This window comes from Dasypus novemcinctus, chromosome 3 (assembly GCF_030445035.2).
Source record: "Dasypus novemcinctus isolate mDasNov1 chromosome 3, mDasNov1.1.hap2, whole genome shotgun sequence".
Taxonomy (NCBI): Eukaryota; Metazoa; Chordata; class Mammalia; order Cingulata; family Dasypodidae; genus Dasypus; species Dasypus novemcinctus.
In genome coordinates this window covers 120,380,917-120,397,811 of record NC_080675.1, presented here as the reverse complement: position 1 = coordinate 120,397,811, position 16,895 = coordinate 120,380,917, and the positions used below count along the sequence as shown (strand labels likewise).

The window sequence follows — 16,895 nt, the reverse complement described above, 5'->3', positions numbered from 1 at the left end:
TGGGCCAGCTCCACATGGGTCAAGGAGGCCTGGGGTTTGAACCGTGGACCTCCCATGTGGTAGATGGATGCCCTAACCACTGGGCCAAGTCCGCCGCCTAATTGGTATTTTTAAGCAAACAAAAGGGTAAACACAAGTTCCTTGCCCAGTTCTTTTTGTCATGGCCACTACTCAAGGAATCACTGAAAATTCTTGCAAAAACTAGTCCTCTTGACCTCAGTTTTGTGTTAGACATGGGGTTCCAATAGTGATACTGTTATCTCTACAAGTTTTGTTCTTAATGAAGGAAATCTTGTTTATGAGGCTCAGTCCTTCTCTTCCATTATATAATAGGTTAATTTTGGAAAACAAAACATATTCAATGTTATTTCTTTAAATTCTTTTCTATAAGCCTTTTATATTACAGAATCTATCTTGGCTAAATTTGGTAATAGAGTTTTGGAGAATGCAAAATTTTTTAATAATATGACCCTAATCTTGTATTCCTTATTCTGACAAAATCCCCATTGGGTTGACTTAAACTTTATAGGAAATATACTAGAAAACTTGGATCTCCAATGTGCTATGATTCTAAGAAGCTAGGGACAAGATGGTCCATACAGTGCCTTCAGGGAAATTATCTGAAAATGCTTTAATTAACAATACCTTACATAAAGCTTTTATAGAAATAAAGCATAACTAATTTAATGCAGTTTAAGGATAAAATATATAAGAATATATAAAATATAACTGAAAAAGTCTTCTAATATGTTGACAACTCTGTATTCCTTTGTCTGCAGGAAATATGAAAACAGCATGCATCTTTATTCTATAGATGATGTAATAAAAATATTGGGAGTAGAAACATATGCCTGTGAGTGTTAATGCCATAGAATATTAGGGACCTTACTTTTTAAAGACTTCAACTGAAAAAGAGGTTCATTTTGCTTTGCATTGAAAAGACACTTATGTTAAAATAAGGAGAAATAATTAGAAGCTATAATAGCAATAGCATCATATTGCTCTTTATGAATAGAAATTTAAAGCTGTTCAATATACGTGGAGTATATGTGTAGATGCTAAGTCAGTCTATTTTCTACTGTGGGAAGTATGAAAGCCAGTCAACTTTCGAACATTACTAAGTTACTTAAGACCAAAAAGGCCTTTGTACTCAACTTTTTTTAAGACATTGGTTATTCTTCCAGACATCAACGAATGTGAAATTGGAGCGCACAACTGTGATAGGCATGCTGTATGTACCAACACAGCGGGAAGTTTCAAATGTAGCTGCAGCCCTGGCTGGATTGGAGATGGCATTAAATGCACTGGTGAGTTAGAAAATAACAGAAATTCCTTATCATGATCTCTTGGATTATAAATATCAAAATATTAATTCTGTAAAAAACTTAATTTGTGCATTATTGATTTTAAATATCACACTTTCTTTTAATGATGATGTAACTTTTTCCTTTAAGACCTGGATGAGTGCTCCAATGGAACCCACTTGTGCAGCCAACATGCAGACTGTAAGAACACCATGGGGTCTTACCGCTGCCTCTGTAAGGAGGGATACACAGGCGACGGCTTCACTTGTACAGGTAGGCTTACCCTGGAATCAACTGTGAGAACATCCGTCTGGGAAGCCAGGTGTTCCATAGCTTTCAGACCACCAGTTCTTTTCTGAAAGCTGAGTCCATTACAGACAATCTTTAACAGAAACCATTAGGTTATTTGAAACTAGAGTTACCCCCTGCCCCGGGTCAATTAGGAAAGCCTCAGAATCTGACTCCCCATATGTGTTGCACCATATGTAATGATGTCATTTGTTTAAAACAAATCACACTCCCTTCAATATACTCTAGCCTTTATATTTTTGTACTTACTTCTCTGTTTTCCATACCAAATCCAACAGTGACCTTCCCATAGGAAGCTCTCTAAGGAAAAGGGATAAAATAAAACAATAGTTTCAGCACATAGATGCTCTGTATCAGGGCAAGTCAACAATACATATTTTTCTCCCACTAGCCATCATCATCATCAGATCATTTTGACATACAAATTTCATAACTGCTTTGTTTGGAATTCATTCACTTCCTGTTTTATAATATATGAATGGCATTATCTTTTTGGCTATAATTAATAGCCATAGAGTAACATGAACGGCTAAATATATTTAAATATATTTGATTAGAGACATGTGATTTATAAAGTATGCATACACATACACTTACATATAAATGTACATACAGAGAAGGCTTTTTATGTCAGGGCTCTCGTGGATTAAGATAGGAAGTTCCATTACCTGTTGGCCATTAGGTAGTATAGCTTCTCATAGAACTTTTGAAGCATTAATTTATTCTAAGAACTTTGATAATAGTTCACTTAAGCATAAAAGAGGCTAAGGCCCATTAAGTGATAAAACTGGAACTTTATTTTTTAACTCACTGAAAGTTTAAATGTATGTCAAATTGGTTTTCAGTCTGACCCAGTAGACTTTTGTCCTCATAAACTTTCTATTGCTTTTTAAAAAACTATTCAAAGCTTTATGTAATAATATTAGAAGTATATGGTTCATGTATTTGATATTTTTAATTTCTGATTATTAACAAAACTGGGTAGAGATTAAGCAGACAGGTATTTTTGCTTGACTTTCTACTTGATATTCTTGTTTTTGCTGCCCAGCTGATCTGAGCCTGAAAGTTGAAAACTAGGCACATCTTCCTGTCATCGACACATCTTCATGTGAATGACCCATCTTGAAAAAGCCTTCATTTAGATGATTCAGTTGACTGATTATTCGTTTTACATCATTAGGGATCATTTACCATGCAGGATTCCAAACCTCTTGAATATTCAGTATTAGCATTCAAAAGAGAAAAGCAAACTGGGTTGGAATGCGTCAACTAGAAATTATGACAAAACACCATTACACTCAGGAAGTTGACATTCATAAAAATCTTTAGACTTGGGGAATTGGAGAGTTCCTAAGTGAGGGAAAATGACTTGTGTTTCTTTCTGGCTGTAGATCTTGACGAGTGCTCGGAAAATCTGAACCTCTGCGGCAACGGCCAGTGCCTCAATGCCCCGGGAGGATACCGCTGTGAATGCGACATGGGCTTTGTGCCCAGTGCAGATGGGAAAGCCTGTGAAGGTGACTGATGGGGAAGCCACCGCCAGCCTTGTGGGGCCTGATGCTATTAGGTTATTCAAACATTCCCGATGCGTGTGTGTTTTTTGTTTTTTTTTTAACAGAGGTGTGTTTTGGCTTCACATCTAAGATGGTCAATTCAGTTTGTGGAGGGGTTAGACCTCCAGCTGGGCCAGCTTCCTGTGCAGAGAAAGTCTGAGCTCCCTGGCAAAAAGCTTCACATCTAACCCCAGCCAGATGATCTGAATGTGTACCTCCTGTTGGTCATAGCAGAGAGAGGACAACCAAGTGTGATTAACTCAAAGCAACCCGTGTGTACCCTGTCCTCTTGTGATGTCCTGTTGGAGGATTAGCTTTAAATATGGAATCACAATTTTTAATTTCTGCCAGGATCTGGTTTCTAGAAATAAAGGCTTTAAAATAAGAGCAGAGCAGGTAGTCTTCTCCAGAAGTATATTAATGCCTCAGTGTATGTCTTCACAGTGTTTTATCAGTATCTAATATATGTGAACGTAGAACAGTCTTTTGCAAATTGATTCAGTAGGGAGCCTTTTGAGATAATATCATATACCATAATGTCTCTCAGTACGAGACTCTGTCTTTGAGAAATGTTTGCAGAAAGAGTCCTGGGAATCTTTTCGCTGGGAATGGGTCCCATTAGGAAATACAAGATTCTTCTTTTTACCTGCAATGAAGTAAAAAGATTTCAGTAGAAATAAACAAATGGTAATGATTGACAGTAGAAGTTTAAACAAACCCCTGATTAATGACTTAGCTAATACTCGCTCCTTGTTAACAAGACATTAAGTCAAAATCATTCTTAATTCCCTCATATATTTCTGTATAACAACTTTTCTTTGTTATGGAACTATTCAGTGTTCTTTATACAGTTTATGCTAAGTGTGCAGAGTTTGATATAAAATTCCCACGAGGCAAGAAACCAGATTATGCTCTTAATCACGTGCCTCATGTCTTGTTTACTTTTATTGCTCTGAACATCCAAGGAAAACAGGTACTGTGCCACCTCTGGTAATATAAATAGTCACAGTGAAAGGCATGCTTCTCTTAATGCTCTAAAGCAAGGTTTTGTTTGTTTGTTTATTCTTAATATAAATCCATGCTGGCACAGCGATCATGGCTATTTAAAGTGTCTCAAGGCTGAAAATGTGCCTACGTGTCAATTACATAAGCCTAACGTTGATGTGAGGCAGTGATAGAGCCCTGGAAGAAGAGTCTACAGCTTTTAGATCTCCATCAACAATAAACAACAACCATAGAACTGGGCATGTAAAGGATTAGAAAACAAAGTTACCATGGAGACTTTTAACCCATAGCAAAAAACAGTGAATACATAGATAAAAACAACCAAAGAATTGAGTCAAAGGTGACCTGGTTTGCTGTTACTTTACAAAAGTATTGTGAACCTGTGTGAAACATCATAAATAAGATACACAGATATAAAGAGCCTAGCATACTGTTTGGCATATAATAAGGGCTAAGAAAAGTAAGTTCTCACCTATGAGCCTTCCCTGTGCATGACAAAGCCTCTTAACGTCTACAGGAGAAGTGCCTGGATTGATATCCAGTAGTCTTCCTTTCTTCCTTTTCTTAATAACATCAACTACCTAAAGAAATTAGGCACCTTCCTTAGTGAAAAGTAAATTTAACTTCTCCCCCTTTTTGTCTCTCCCCCAAGATATTAACGAGTGCGGCCTTCCAAACATTTGCGTTTTTGGAACTTGCCGCAACCTTCCCGGCCTCTTCCGCTGTGAGTGTGAGATAGGCTATGAACTGGACAGAAGTGGTGGGAACTGCACAGGTAAGAGATCCACTTGGGTCAAAATCTCCTCCAGGTCCCTAGGGCACCCAGCTGTTGGGGTCTGGCTAGAACCACAGAGTGTAGTCACTGAAGAAAAGAAAAGTAGGACTGAAGCATTGGAAATCACAGAATAAATGTCCTCAGACCTGGTACTGATTAGATAGGAGCAGTGCACAGGGAACAATTGAAGACAGTTGTGGGAGCAGAGTTGGGAGCCTTAGAAGCAAGTTCGTGGCTACAGAGGAATGTTCCAGGGGTGCTCAACTGTAAGGTTTCCCAGCCATTTCCTTTTCTTCTTGGGTACATTCTCAGAAAGTTTCCTTTGGAAGGCTATGCTCTGGGATCATGGGTCTGCTCCTTGCACTTGTTGGCAATGCACATACTTTCTCAGCCCTACCCTACCAGTGGTCACCAGAGAACGGAAAACGTGCACAGAGCTCCGCCACCCATTTCTCTATACAAATCATTTTCCTGTAGAACAAGGGACTCTCAAGGAACATAAAAGAAAAACACATTAGAAAAGCTGAAAGCACCCAGTAGATGGCCACTCAGTTCACTTTGCACCGAGTTAAGACTTTAAAAGTCATTTGTGATTCTCCTTCCTAGTCCACCCTTCAGATCAAGGCTACTAAGAAAACAAGTTCCATATGGGCTCAGTATTTCGGGAAGAATCTATCTTTTTCAACCATCTAATGCATGACCCCATGGCTCCCTAGATTTTGATCCCCTCCCCTACAATTGCTCTAGACCAGGATGTTCTTCCCCAGACACAGATTCTTCCCTTGTTTTTGTTTGTTGTTTTTTTAAAAGAAATGATTATGACACTGAGTGGTGTCTCTAAAATACCTAAGGAAGTCATCTCTCCAAGGTCCACATCCTCTCATCAGTGCCCCACATCACCATAAACATCATTATATTTAACCTCATTTTTCTTAGTCTGGCCCTGTTCACCCAAGTTCACATGTGATTTGAGCAACCCACCAAGGCTTACCAGTTCCAAGAGCAGGACCTGAGGAGAAGGTATCATTTCCATTCCGCATCGATCCTCTAGAAATCTGTCTGCCAGTTCTTGAGTATTCATGAGTGTTTGAAACAGAAAAAAGGACTGTACAGGAGTGGAAGTTGCCAAAATCCATGTCCTAAATATCTGGAATTCTATTACATATTTTAAAAATAGAAACTGAAGGAAATAGTCAATACAGCATCACTGATGGGGAGAGACTCTTAGGAGTCTTGAAACACACTAAGCCTCCATGTGAGTGCATTAGCTGTCTGCTACCCAGAGGCAAGCATGTCCTGTGGGGAAGCAGCAGAAATTGCCTGCTTCTGAGGGTTCCTTGGGACATCTTGCTCTAATTTTTTGAAATAACAAGCCACACATAGTAAATGTATTTTCTTAAAACCTGTGTCTGAATTTTTGGTTGACCGAGGTCACAGCAGTGTTTTGCCTTGTTACCTTGACTGGAATAATTTTCCTAGCTCCAAAGCTATATTTTATCCTGATGACAAATTTGAATGCAAAATGTGTTCCAAGGGAAAAAGACCAAAAGACTAAAGACTATGACATATTTCCTTCCTGAGGGATTCTGTTTCAGAAGTGGAAGACCACATTTCTAGGTATAGTTATAACTAGTAGCTCTGAAAAATTCTTGCCCGGAGCCCTAGATTTGGTCCTATCATCTGTGTTGATGTGAGCCCTGCATTGGCTCAGTGATCATTCTTCCCTTTGCTGTCTGGTTTTAGATGTTAATGAGTGTCTGGATCCAACCACGTGTATCAGTGGGAACTGTGTCAACACTCCAGGCAGCTATACCTGTGATTGTCCACCAGATTTTGAGCTAAATCCAACTCGAGTTGGCTGTGTTGGTAAGAGCTTAAAAACCTTTCAAAGAAGCATACTATCTATTATTTCTAAAGCAGCATTTCACATTCCATTCTCAATTCTTTTCAAAAGACAGTCATGTAAAATTTGAAATATTTCCTAAATAGGGTTCACACATCCAGGTATAAACCTTCTTATAGGTAAATCCCCAGTGTACCTTCTTGGGCACTATTTAGTTTCTGTGTAAAAGTAAATTATGGGCTTTGAACACTTTCTGAAATGGGTTTGAATTTTCAGCCCTCATGTGAAAGAATCTAGTTAACACTTTTTAAATTTGTGCACGGTAAATAGACACCCGCTCTGGGAACTGCTATTTGGATATTCGACCTCGAGGAGACAATGGAGATACAGCCTGTAGCAATGAAATTGGAGTTGGTGTTTCCAAGGCTTCCTGCTGCTGTTCCCTGGGTAAAGCCTGGGGTACTCCTTGTGAGCTCTGCCCTCCGGTGAACACATGTAAGTTGGCACTGTCTTCTTTCTTATTATCCCTCCTCAGCCCAGTTCTCCTTTCTAGACCCACAGAAGGGAAGCCCAGAGGGAGGGACCTTTCTCTAGTCTCTACTCTTAATTTACATTATAGGATTAAAGAAAACCAGAAAATCATGTGTGTGAAGCACCAGGTAGAGAGAGGAGATAAATCCTTCACTGCTGAAGGACTCCACTCTCAATTTGGGAGTCAGAAAATGACCCTTGAGTGTCAAGTGGGGCAGGTAACATCCCTCTTCTATCTGAGTGCAAAGGAGATAGCATTATTTTAGAGAGGAGTTTCCAGCCTGGGTTATATATATCATCTTACTTACCTTATAGGGACGCAATGATTGCTCTTTCCTCTTTTCATCCACTAGTTAGTGTCAGAAGCTGTAGAACAGGTTCAGAAGAAGCAGCAATTAGTAAGGCAAATAATGAATGGAAGATTATTCCATTCTCATGATATGGCTTAAAAGAAAGTTGTAGAATGGGATGTTTAAGGAAATAAATAATAAGGCTTCTAAAAAATAAAAGGCTTTCCATTTTCCTAAGCAGGATCTGTGTTATGATTCAGAATCAGATGTTACTTCTGTGGCAAAGTTAAGTGGCTGCTGCTCATAGAGTATGTGGGATAGGTACTGATTCTTTCTTTACTGAAGAGTTAGTTATATTTCTTCTGAAAATATTTGGTGAATTCCCTGAGTGTGTCCTTTGAGAGTACAAAGGTAAATTAGTCTAGATTCTCCCTCTAAGAACATACCATTTAGTAAGCAAAAGTAGTTCAATGTGTTGCTCAATAAGTACCCCAAGAAAACAAAGAAGAGCAGTCGCAATGCCATGATTCTTGATCAAGCGTAGTTTGGTAGAAAGAACACACCTGGTTTCAAATTAGGAAGTTACTGCTTACCACCCATGTAACCTTGATCAAATTACTTAAGTCTGGGTTTTCTCCTTTGTAAAATACCTCATGGAATTAAATAAAATCACAATGTAGAGCACCCAATCCAGAGATGCCTAACAAGGAACTCCTCCTCTGTAGAAATGAAGGTTAGGAGATAGTGGTGACAACACTGTGAATTTTTTAATTGAGCTTTGAAGGAAGGGTGGGAAAAGAGACTTTAAAAGAGCGCATGATTGTAGAAAGAGGGGAAGAGAAAAAGGAAAAGAGGATAATTACTTGCACTGATGCAAAAAGAAGTAAACTAAAATTTTGAAGTGGGGAAGCCAGCTCTGTAACTTAATGATTAGCAAAGCAATAGAGATCCACCATACCTCAAATCTGAATTAGCGCTAGAACTGGAATATGTACGTATCTAGAATTTTATATATATATAAAAGATGTCAGGAAACCATGGCAGGGATTATCAGTTTTGGAAAGAACATGATGATTATGAAATGACTATCTCCCACAGGTGCTCACCAAGCTTAGACAGCAGATTAGGATCAGTCTCATCCCCATGTCCTAGTATCTATCATGATGCTGGTGCATGGCACTGAAATAAATGCTTTTGAGTGAAATAGTTGGATAGAAGAATTAATGGAGGACAGTTAATGGAAAGTACAGGAAGGTGTCTGTGGAAAGTGGGCAATCAGTATTGCCATCAGTAGAAACAGAAGGGCAAGAAAGATCTCTAGGCATAGAGGAGATAAATGGGATCCAACTTTTCTTAAAGAGAGACCAACTTTTCTTAAGGCCTGAAGGACAGAAGACAGGCCAATTAACATTATTAAAGAAGGCTGTAGTTCCCAGGCTATAAGGCAAACAAAACAGAATTGGAGGAGATTATTAGAAAATGAACAGGGAATGAAGATTTTTAGGAGGAAATAATGATGAAGGAGATAGGGAATAAAACAGTTCTCAAGAGTATAAAGCTAAGGTAGGTGGAGAATTTAAAGACTGAAATAGTTGCCTACCATTGGCACACGTGGTAAAAAGCCATTTGAAAATTACAAGTTTACACAAAAAACGACTTCAGATGGGTGGAGTACCTGCTAAAGATCCCTCAAAATGAATCTTTCCAGGTGGATATGTCAGTCTTTCTCTTGAGGATACCACTTCTAGAAATTTTAGATGTCAAAGAACTCAATTTCATTTTTGTTTCTATAGCCGAGTACAAAATCCTTTGTCCTGGAGGAGAAGGTTTTCGACCAAACCCTATCACTGTTATATTGGAAGGTAATTTGTTGCCATTACTTTAAAGAATGCATCTTTTGAACTTTCCTGAATATATTTAAAGTGCTGAAAAAATGCTCTTGTTTCCATTTTGGTAGACATTGACGAGTGCCAGGAACTACCAGGGCTGTGCCAAGGTGGGAAATGTATCAACACGTTTGGTAGTTTCCAGTGCCGCTGTCCCTCTGGTTACTACCTGAATGAAGATTCCCGAGTGTGTGATGGTAAATGGCCCTTTTGGATGATAAATTCTCTATAATATTAAGAACTGTCCTCAAAAGCCAGCATGCAATTACCAGGAAAACTGGAGAATTTAGCAATACAGCACAATGGTCTAAACAAAAACAAAGCACCTGGGAAATATGTGGCACATGTGGCAGCTGCATTAACGTTACTGAAAGGATATCATTTTTAGTAGACTCTTAAATCTCCCTCTCTCCCTGAGAAAAGTGGAAGTTTGTTATCTTGGGCCATAGTCTTGATTATGCCTACAAAAGAGTTGTCCATGTTCTGAAGAAAAGCTATTTTTTATGAGTGTAGCACCTGCTCGTTTTAGTAACTTCTATATGCTGGGCACTTCTGGGCTCCTCTCCTTCCTGTTCTTCACTTACCACCTGTACCTAATGCATTTAAATGAACTCTTAGAAAGCAGTCCCTTTGGCTTTATGACTTAAGTGTTGGTCCCAGTGTATCCTGATTTGCTGGAAAGAGAATTTTGACCACTTTTAGGTTTCTGAGCACTTGGGCATGTACCAGGATGAGGGAGGTATTTTCTGTCTACATACAGCAGTCAAATGAGTTAGGGAAGAGACTTTGTATTCTGTATGAGAAACATCCCCCTGGCTCTCTGAATGGCTCATTAAGTGGTTGAGTGTTAATTAAGCATCACAGTATATATGACACAGCTCTAAGACCCCTGGAGTCAACAAAGTTAGAATAAACCCCTTTGTTTGAAAATGGGGAGTGGGGGCAGGGCTGAAATACCTACTTCCATGCTGCATTACACATGAAGGTTCTTGAAGCCAGCTATTGATGGCTTTGGGACATAGCATATCCTTCTGTAGATTTTGTAAACATATGGAGTACATAGTTGTCTTTCTGAAACATTTTTTAGAACTACAATTTCTCCATATTTCTATTTCTGCATATCTTTGAGAATGACTTGGACTTATTTACTAGGAATTCGTATCAGAACGCAAGAGTTCATTTCTACAGGCTTCTTCCCTAAAAATGCACTTAAAAGCACACATAAAGGACACTAGTGAGTTAAGCACCTGTTTTTCTTACCAAGATTTCAGAGTGCCCTGTAGATCTTTTCCTCCATTGTCAACATTTAAACTGACACGTAGTACTGGGCTGTTTCAAAGAGTGGAGTGTTTGAATTAACATACCACCTTCTCTCTGGACTATAGATGTGAATGAATGTGATACTCCTGGAATCTGTGGTCCAGGGACATGTTACAACACTGTTGGCAACTACACCTGTATTTGTCCTCCAGACTACATGCAAGTGAATGGGGGAAATAATTGCATGGGTAAGTCCAAGCTTTCCTCAGTAATGCATGTTTAGTCCTCATATGCAAAATGATAAAGAGCTTACAAGTTTAGCAGTTGGTCCTTAGTGTGTTGTGATACTCATGAGTGTTGCCAACCCTTTGCTGTCTTTGTGAGAGCCTCCTCCCGTTATTCACCACCTCTTATGGGTTGTTGGGAGTTTTCTTTAAAATGTAATTTTGGAAAATCCCAAACAATGGTTTAATAGTACTTCTTTTGTTTGACTTTTGGGTGTATCTTTATAAAATCATATTTACAGCAGTGACCTACAGTATTAAAACATCATGAGTCGGAAATGAGAAACTTACTGCCAAATAGCAGGGGAGAATTGTTACTAGGAGACTGGGCAGAGAATCATGTAAAGTTTATTAATGCTGCAGCTACATAATGACTTAGTTCTGTGGCACAAAATGCTAAGGAATAAATTTCTCAAAGTACTTTTTCTTGTAGCAGTATAGGTAGATGGAAAGTTGTATAAGAAAGGGCTTTGCATGAGCTGGTGAAAAAGTCAAGTTCAATTGTAGAAGACTCCTTGAACTTAACCATGGACACTCATTCTTTGAGGTCCCTTGTGATCTCCTACGCTATCACCAATCCTTTTCTTCCTCCTTTCCTCTAGATATGAGAAGAAGTTTGTGCTACAGAAACTATTATGCTGACAACCAGACCTGTGATGGAGAACTGTTGTTCAACATGACCAAGAAGATGTGCTGTTGTTCCTACAACATTGGCCGGGCCTGGAATAAGCCCTGTGAGCAGTGTCCTATCCCGAGCACTGGTGAGTTTTAGTTTCCCCATTACCAAAAATGTAAGTTGTTGGGCAATTCAGTTTCAGCAAAGGAAGAAAAACTTGTGTTAAGTTCAAAAGAAAAAATTAACTCACAAACAAGAACATTTAAATTCAGTGCTGATCCTGGTTACTTCCAGCAGAAAATTGATTCACAAAAGAGGCTTCCTAATTTATATACTGATTTATTTACCAGATTTGTAGACCTGGCATATCACACAAGTGCACAGTGAAATTTCTTCATACATCCTCATATGGAAAAACTATATGATGTTATTGGGGGTTTTTCTTTGTTCTTTTAAAGGCTGCATTATAGTAAATGAGGTGTGAAGATTTTGGTGCACTGTTCTTCTGTCACAGAGTACATTATTAGCCCATGTATGACAATATCATCATTTGTTTTAATGTTATAATTGTGTATTAAATGAACTATCATCCATTCAGGGTATAGATTAAGATATTCTCTAGCACCTACCTCACTCCCCACAGTGATATGTAAAATATCAAATTTGTGGTCTGGCACCACCTGACAATGCACACAAGGGAAGATTTTTTTTAGTGAAACACATCATTTCATCCACTGTTTATTTGAGAAATAATGTAACCGTTACCACCACTTGAATGATGAGTTGCCTTCATCATGCAAAATGTCTCTAGACCAGGGGTTGGCAGCCCCTGTTTGTTTGTCATAAGGACAAGTTTACAATATCTGTGAGTCAATTCTAGCCTGCCACCTCATTTTGTATGGCACACTTAGAATGATTTTTACATTTTTACATGGCTGAAATAATTCAAAACAATACTATTTCGTGCCATGTGAAACACATGAACTTCAAGTTTCAGTGCCCATAAGTAAAACTTTATTAGAACACAGCCATGCTCATTCATTTATATGTTCTCTTTGGCTGCTTTCATAGCAGAGTTGTATAGTTATGATAGAGATGTAAAACCCACAAAGCCTAAAATGTTTACTCTCTGGCTTTTTAAGAAAACATTTGCTGGCCCCTAATCTTGACCAGTTGTCTTTAAACCTTCTAATCATACATATCTATCAGCAAAAAATCTAGAGGGCAAACACTCTTGGTGTATGTTTTTATATGTAAAAGTACATGTGTATATGTGTTTCTAGCTATGTTTTCAATTGTATCAAAAATACATTAGTTATTTTCATAAACTTCGATTAAGTGCATCATAAAATATACATAAAATTTAAAATTTTTCAAAGGATTAGATTTTTCAAATATAGATGGAAGCTTTAGTATTTTCTTTCTGTCTTAATAGATCATTACACATTCCCCTGGAGGCCACTTTGGACACGCTTTATTTGGATTAACATGCACTCTTAGAAATGTCTGAGTTCTAAGAATCTACACATTCTTACTGTAAAATGCAAGGTTTCTTCAATACTGGCCAAATCCAGTTAATTTTCATTGGGCTTGACTAATAAGGCAGTGGCTCTCTTGAGCTTAGTTGGATACCAGTTACAGTGGTGTTCTGGAATTATAGACTCTCAAGGTTAGAGGGACATCAGATGGCATTTAGTTCATCCTTTATTATGAACTTCCATAAATTCAGGCTTCAGAGAATGATACAGCTGTACCAATAGAAATCCAGCTCCAAAAATTGAAGTAATGACCAAGGTTGGCTGTTTGACCCAAATTCAGCCATTAATAGACCTGATGGCAAGAACTTGGATAGGTCTGCTTTGTTTCTCTCCAGTCTCCTGAGGAAATGGCTTTTGCACGGGTTTCTCAAACCCTTAGGACCCTTAATGCAGAGTGGAAAGAGCCACTCTTACTAGTCCCTGGGCTTGGAACTAACAGCATCCATTTAGAATCCCAAACTCTTGCAGGCAAGCAAATAAAAGATGAGTGGAGTGTGACATGTAGACCTCTGCTTTTCCATCATTAGCAGAGCAACATGAGAGCCTCGTTTCTTCAGTGTCTGTCTTAAGAACAAGTTTACAATATCTGTAGGAATGTTTCAGTTTACTTTTAGTTTAATTTCTTCACAATACATAGAAATACAATGAACAATTAAGAGTGTTTGCAAATTAACTTCTTTCAGACCAGTCACTGCTGTTTATTGACCACTGTCCTGTCCCACACACCTTTGTTTAATCACTGCAGATGAATTTGCTACACTCTGTGGAAGTCAAAGGCCAGGCTTTGTCATTGACATCTACACCGGCTTACCCGTTGGTGAGTTATAATGGCATCGTTGGAAATTTCTGGCTTTTGCCTTTGTGTTGGAAAAAGAGAGTTTCTACACCATTATTTTCTGTTTGTTTTCTTTTTTCTTCTTAAAAAGAAAAGTCATTAAACAATACCATTTCGGTTTATTGAAACCCAGGTTCTTAATTTGAAACACACTGCTCAAACACCCTGTTTAGCCCCACCTCTCTGGCAGCAACGTTTTTGTTCATGATTAAGGGGATTGGAAAGCTTTTCACAGAATTACAATCAAGCTTAGTTGAACCAACCTTAGGCATCAACAGAGAGAGAGATTCTGGGAGTGGGGCCAGTTGACGTTTGATTTGACTGCAATTCCAAGACCTTCCTTCTAAGACATGCGTTTAATGTGACTTTTCACACCAATCGATATGTATATATTGTTTACATAAATCATTTTTTGTGACTCACTTTTATCTCACATGGAATCTCAGGTCATCTGCTTTGAGAATTGCAGATGTGAAATAAATATATTTTCGATCTGAGGCTCCATGTGGTAACTGGAGCAGAGACTGCTACAGTGGTAGAGATGTTTGTGCAAGATTCAAAAGTATTGCGCAGCATTCGGCCAATGTAGTCAATGCCTTTGTGGTTTAAACTAAATAACGCACAAATAGGATGGAAAGCTATTGCATTCTCAGAGTTTTTCCCTAGTGTGATTTATATGCATCCTTAGATGCCCTCTTAAGTCTGAGCAATTGTGTCTAGTAGCAAACATCACCACTTGCTTTGTTCCACCTTATTCTTAATAAGTAAACTCAAATCCACATCAGCCTTCCCAGTGACCTTGTTTAAGAAAACAAGGGTCTGGTCCAGCAGTCTGCCTGGGGCTTCCTTAGTGCCAAATCCATATGGCTCCACAGTCTAGTCAACGTCCAAAGAAACTTCATGGTTTGGAAAGAAAAACTGCTAAATGACATTGGCATGAAACACCTGGCCCTTGCTGCTTTGTTTTTCTCCTTCCCAAAACAGATCTTTTAATCTCCCTAGAATCTCTAATCCGAAGATAAGTGGTCTGTATTAGTAATGGTTCTCCATGGACGGACTGGGGTGTACCCCAGCAACGCCTGCCTTCCAGGTTGGTTGGCAGCAAGCACAGGTTCAAAACAATATTAGCATCACCTACTAGTAGAGCTGGAAAAGCCTCAGACATCATCCAGTCCAAACGCCTTGCTTTTCAGTTGAGGAGACAGAGGCCCAGAGAGAAAGGGACTCAGCCAAGGTCACCTAACTAATTAATACCAGAGCTGGGACCAGAATCCAGTCCTGACTCATAGCCTGCTTTTCCTCTAGCTCTGGAGTACTGGAAATGTGATCTTTAGCAGTATACTTATTGTTCCGAAATTCCACCATGACAAAATATTTAGATGACTGAAAAACTTTGTTTTATTAAGCTTTATACTCTCCTTCTGAAAGGTCTTAGGATTGTTGGCATATGGAGTCTATTTGAATGGGGTAAAACATAGCACGTTTGTTAATCTTGTCTTGAAATATAAACTTCTCCAAGTTGCAGCTCAAATAAAATCCAGACAGAAAAAGAAAATATAATTTCAATATTTCCTATTAGGTTATTTTACTTACAATGGCTAGAAATTTGATTCAGCCTATTATTGTTAAACTTGATAATAATATACCACTTATTTCTAAAACAAATGAATGTGAATATACTATTTCATGTTTTAACCAACACTAAAAGAATGGCATCTGAATGGGGTGGGGATGGGGGGATTGCTGATACACAGCTGTGATGCTACATCACCTAGCTTTTTATGGATAAATGATAAATGTATGAAAATCTAAAAACATAATTGTCTATATTCAAATGAATAGTATACCCTTTGAAATTCTAAGCTGTTTTTCCATTAAACTGATCTATTTGCATGCAAACAAAATCAAGCCCATTAGAAAGGAGTCTAAAATAAATCTATGGCCTATCAAATTTCCAATTTAAAACAGGTCCGTTTTAGAATGCTAGTCTATTAAAAAGGCATCAGGTCTAGTAGGCTCCATGGGAGTCTGAGGCCCTCTCCTAACGGCTTAGGTGAACGAAGACCTTGCATAGGCTCCTAACTCTAATATGTAAGTTAAAGTACCTCAACAACTGCAACAAAAACCCAGTGAACTAGAAAGACCTGTGACATAGACAAAACTTTACATCTCGTCCCGATTTCTGGGGCTGCTTTGTCAAGTCCTGCCAGAACGCTGATAGAGGTGTCCTCCAGGATGGCAAGCACTTTGATAATGGTCTTGTGAAGACTGTGTGATTGTGAGAGCCTGTTAGTGGATCCCTGCTCTCAAATCCTGCCTTGGCCTCTTACTGGCTGTGTGGTCTTTGGTAACTCCATCCTCTTGCTCAGCCTCAGGTGCACCATCTGCACAGTGAGGGTAGTCGTTTTACCCAGAGACCATCTCGCAGGGTGGCTGCAGTGATTCAGTCAGGGAGAGCAAATTGAATGCTGTCGAAATATTGGGGTACGCAGCAAGGAGGCCACTAATAATACTATTATTAGTAGCAGTAGTATTACTGATAGTCTTCTTATCCTAGAGGACACTTAACTGGCCAGGAAGTCAAGCAGGTAAAGCAGAGCGGACAAAGCCTGGCTGGTGAAGAAGAGAGGCCTTCCTACAAGGCTCCCTCACTCCAGCAGCCCTCGTGCTGGCTCTGCTCTCACTCCTGCTTTGGTACTCTTTTAAATGCTCCCCAACTCCACTTTCAGACTCTGGGTCTTACTGTAACATCCTTGCCTTGAGCACTTACCGTGTGTCAGTGGGTGCTAGGGGGCGGGGAACCCAGCAGTGCAGCAGCCAGGCCCAGCCCCCATCCCGAGGGAGCGTGGGCTGCAGCCTCAGTTCT

The 16,895-nt window shown here is 39.0% G+C and overlaps 1 protein-coding gene across 1 annotated transcript in view; it reads left to right on the top strand.

Annotated features, from left to right (window-relative positions):
- FBN1 (fibrillin 1) overlaps positions 1-16,895 on the top strand; it is a 254,403-nt gene that overhangs the window by 192,354 nt on the left and 45,154 nt on the right. Inside the window, exons 33-43 of the mRNA XM_004448075.5 lie at positions 1,185-1,307; positions 1,455-1,577; positions 3,005-3,130; positions 4,824-4,946; positions 6,690-6,812; positions 7,120-7,284; positions 9,404-9,472; positions 9,568-9,693; positions 10,882-11,004; positions 11,643-11,801; positions 13,940-14,011. Coding sequence (XP_004448132.2) covers positions 1,185-1,307; positions 1,455-1,577; positions 3,005-3,130; positions 4,824-4,946; positions 6,690-6,812; positions 7,120-7,284; positions 9,404-9,472; positions 9,568-9,693; positions 10,882-11,004; positions 11,643-11,801; positions 13,940-14,011 — 1,332 coding nt within the window. The remainder of the gene's footprint in view (positions 1-1,184; positions 1,308-1,454; positions 1,578-3,004; positions 3,131-4,823; positions 4,947-6,689; positions 6,813-7,119; positions 7,285-9,403; positions 9,473-9,567; positions 9,694-10,881; positions 11,005-11,642; positions 11,802-13,939; positions 14,012-16,895) is intronic.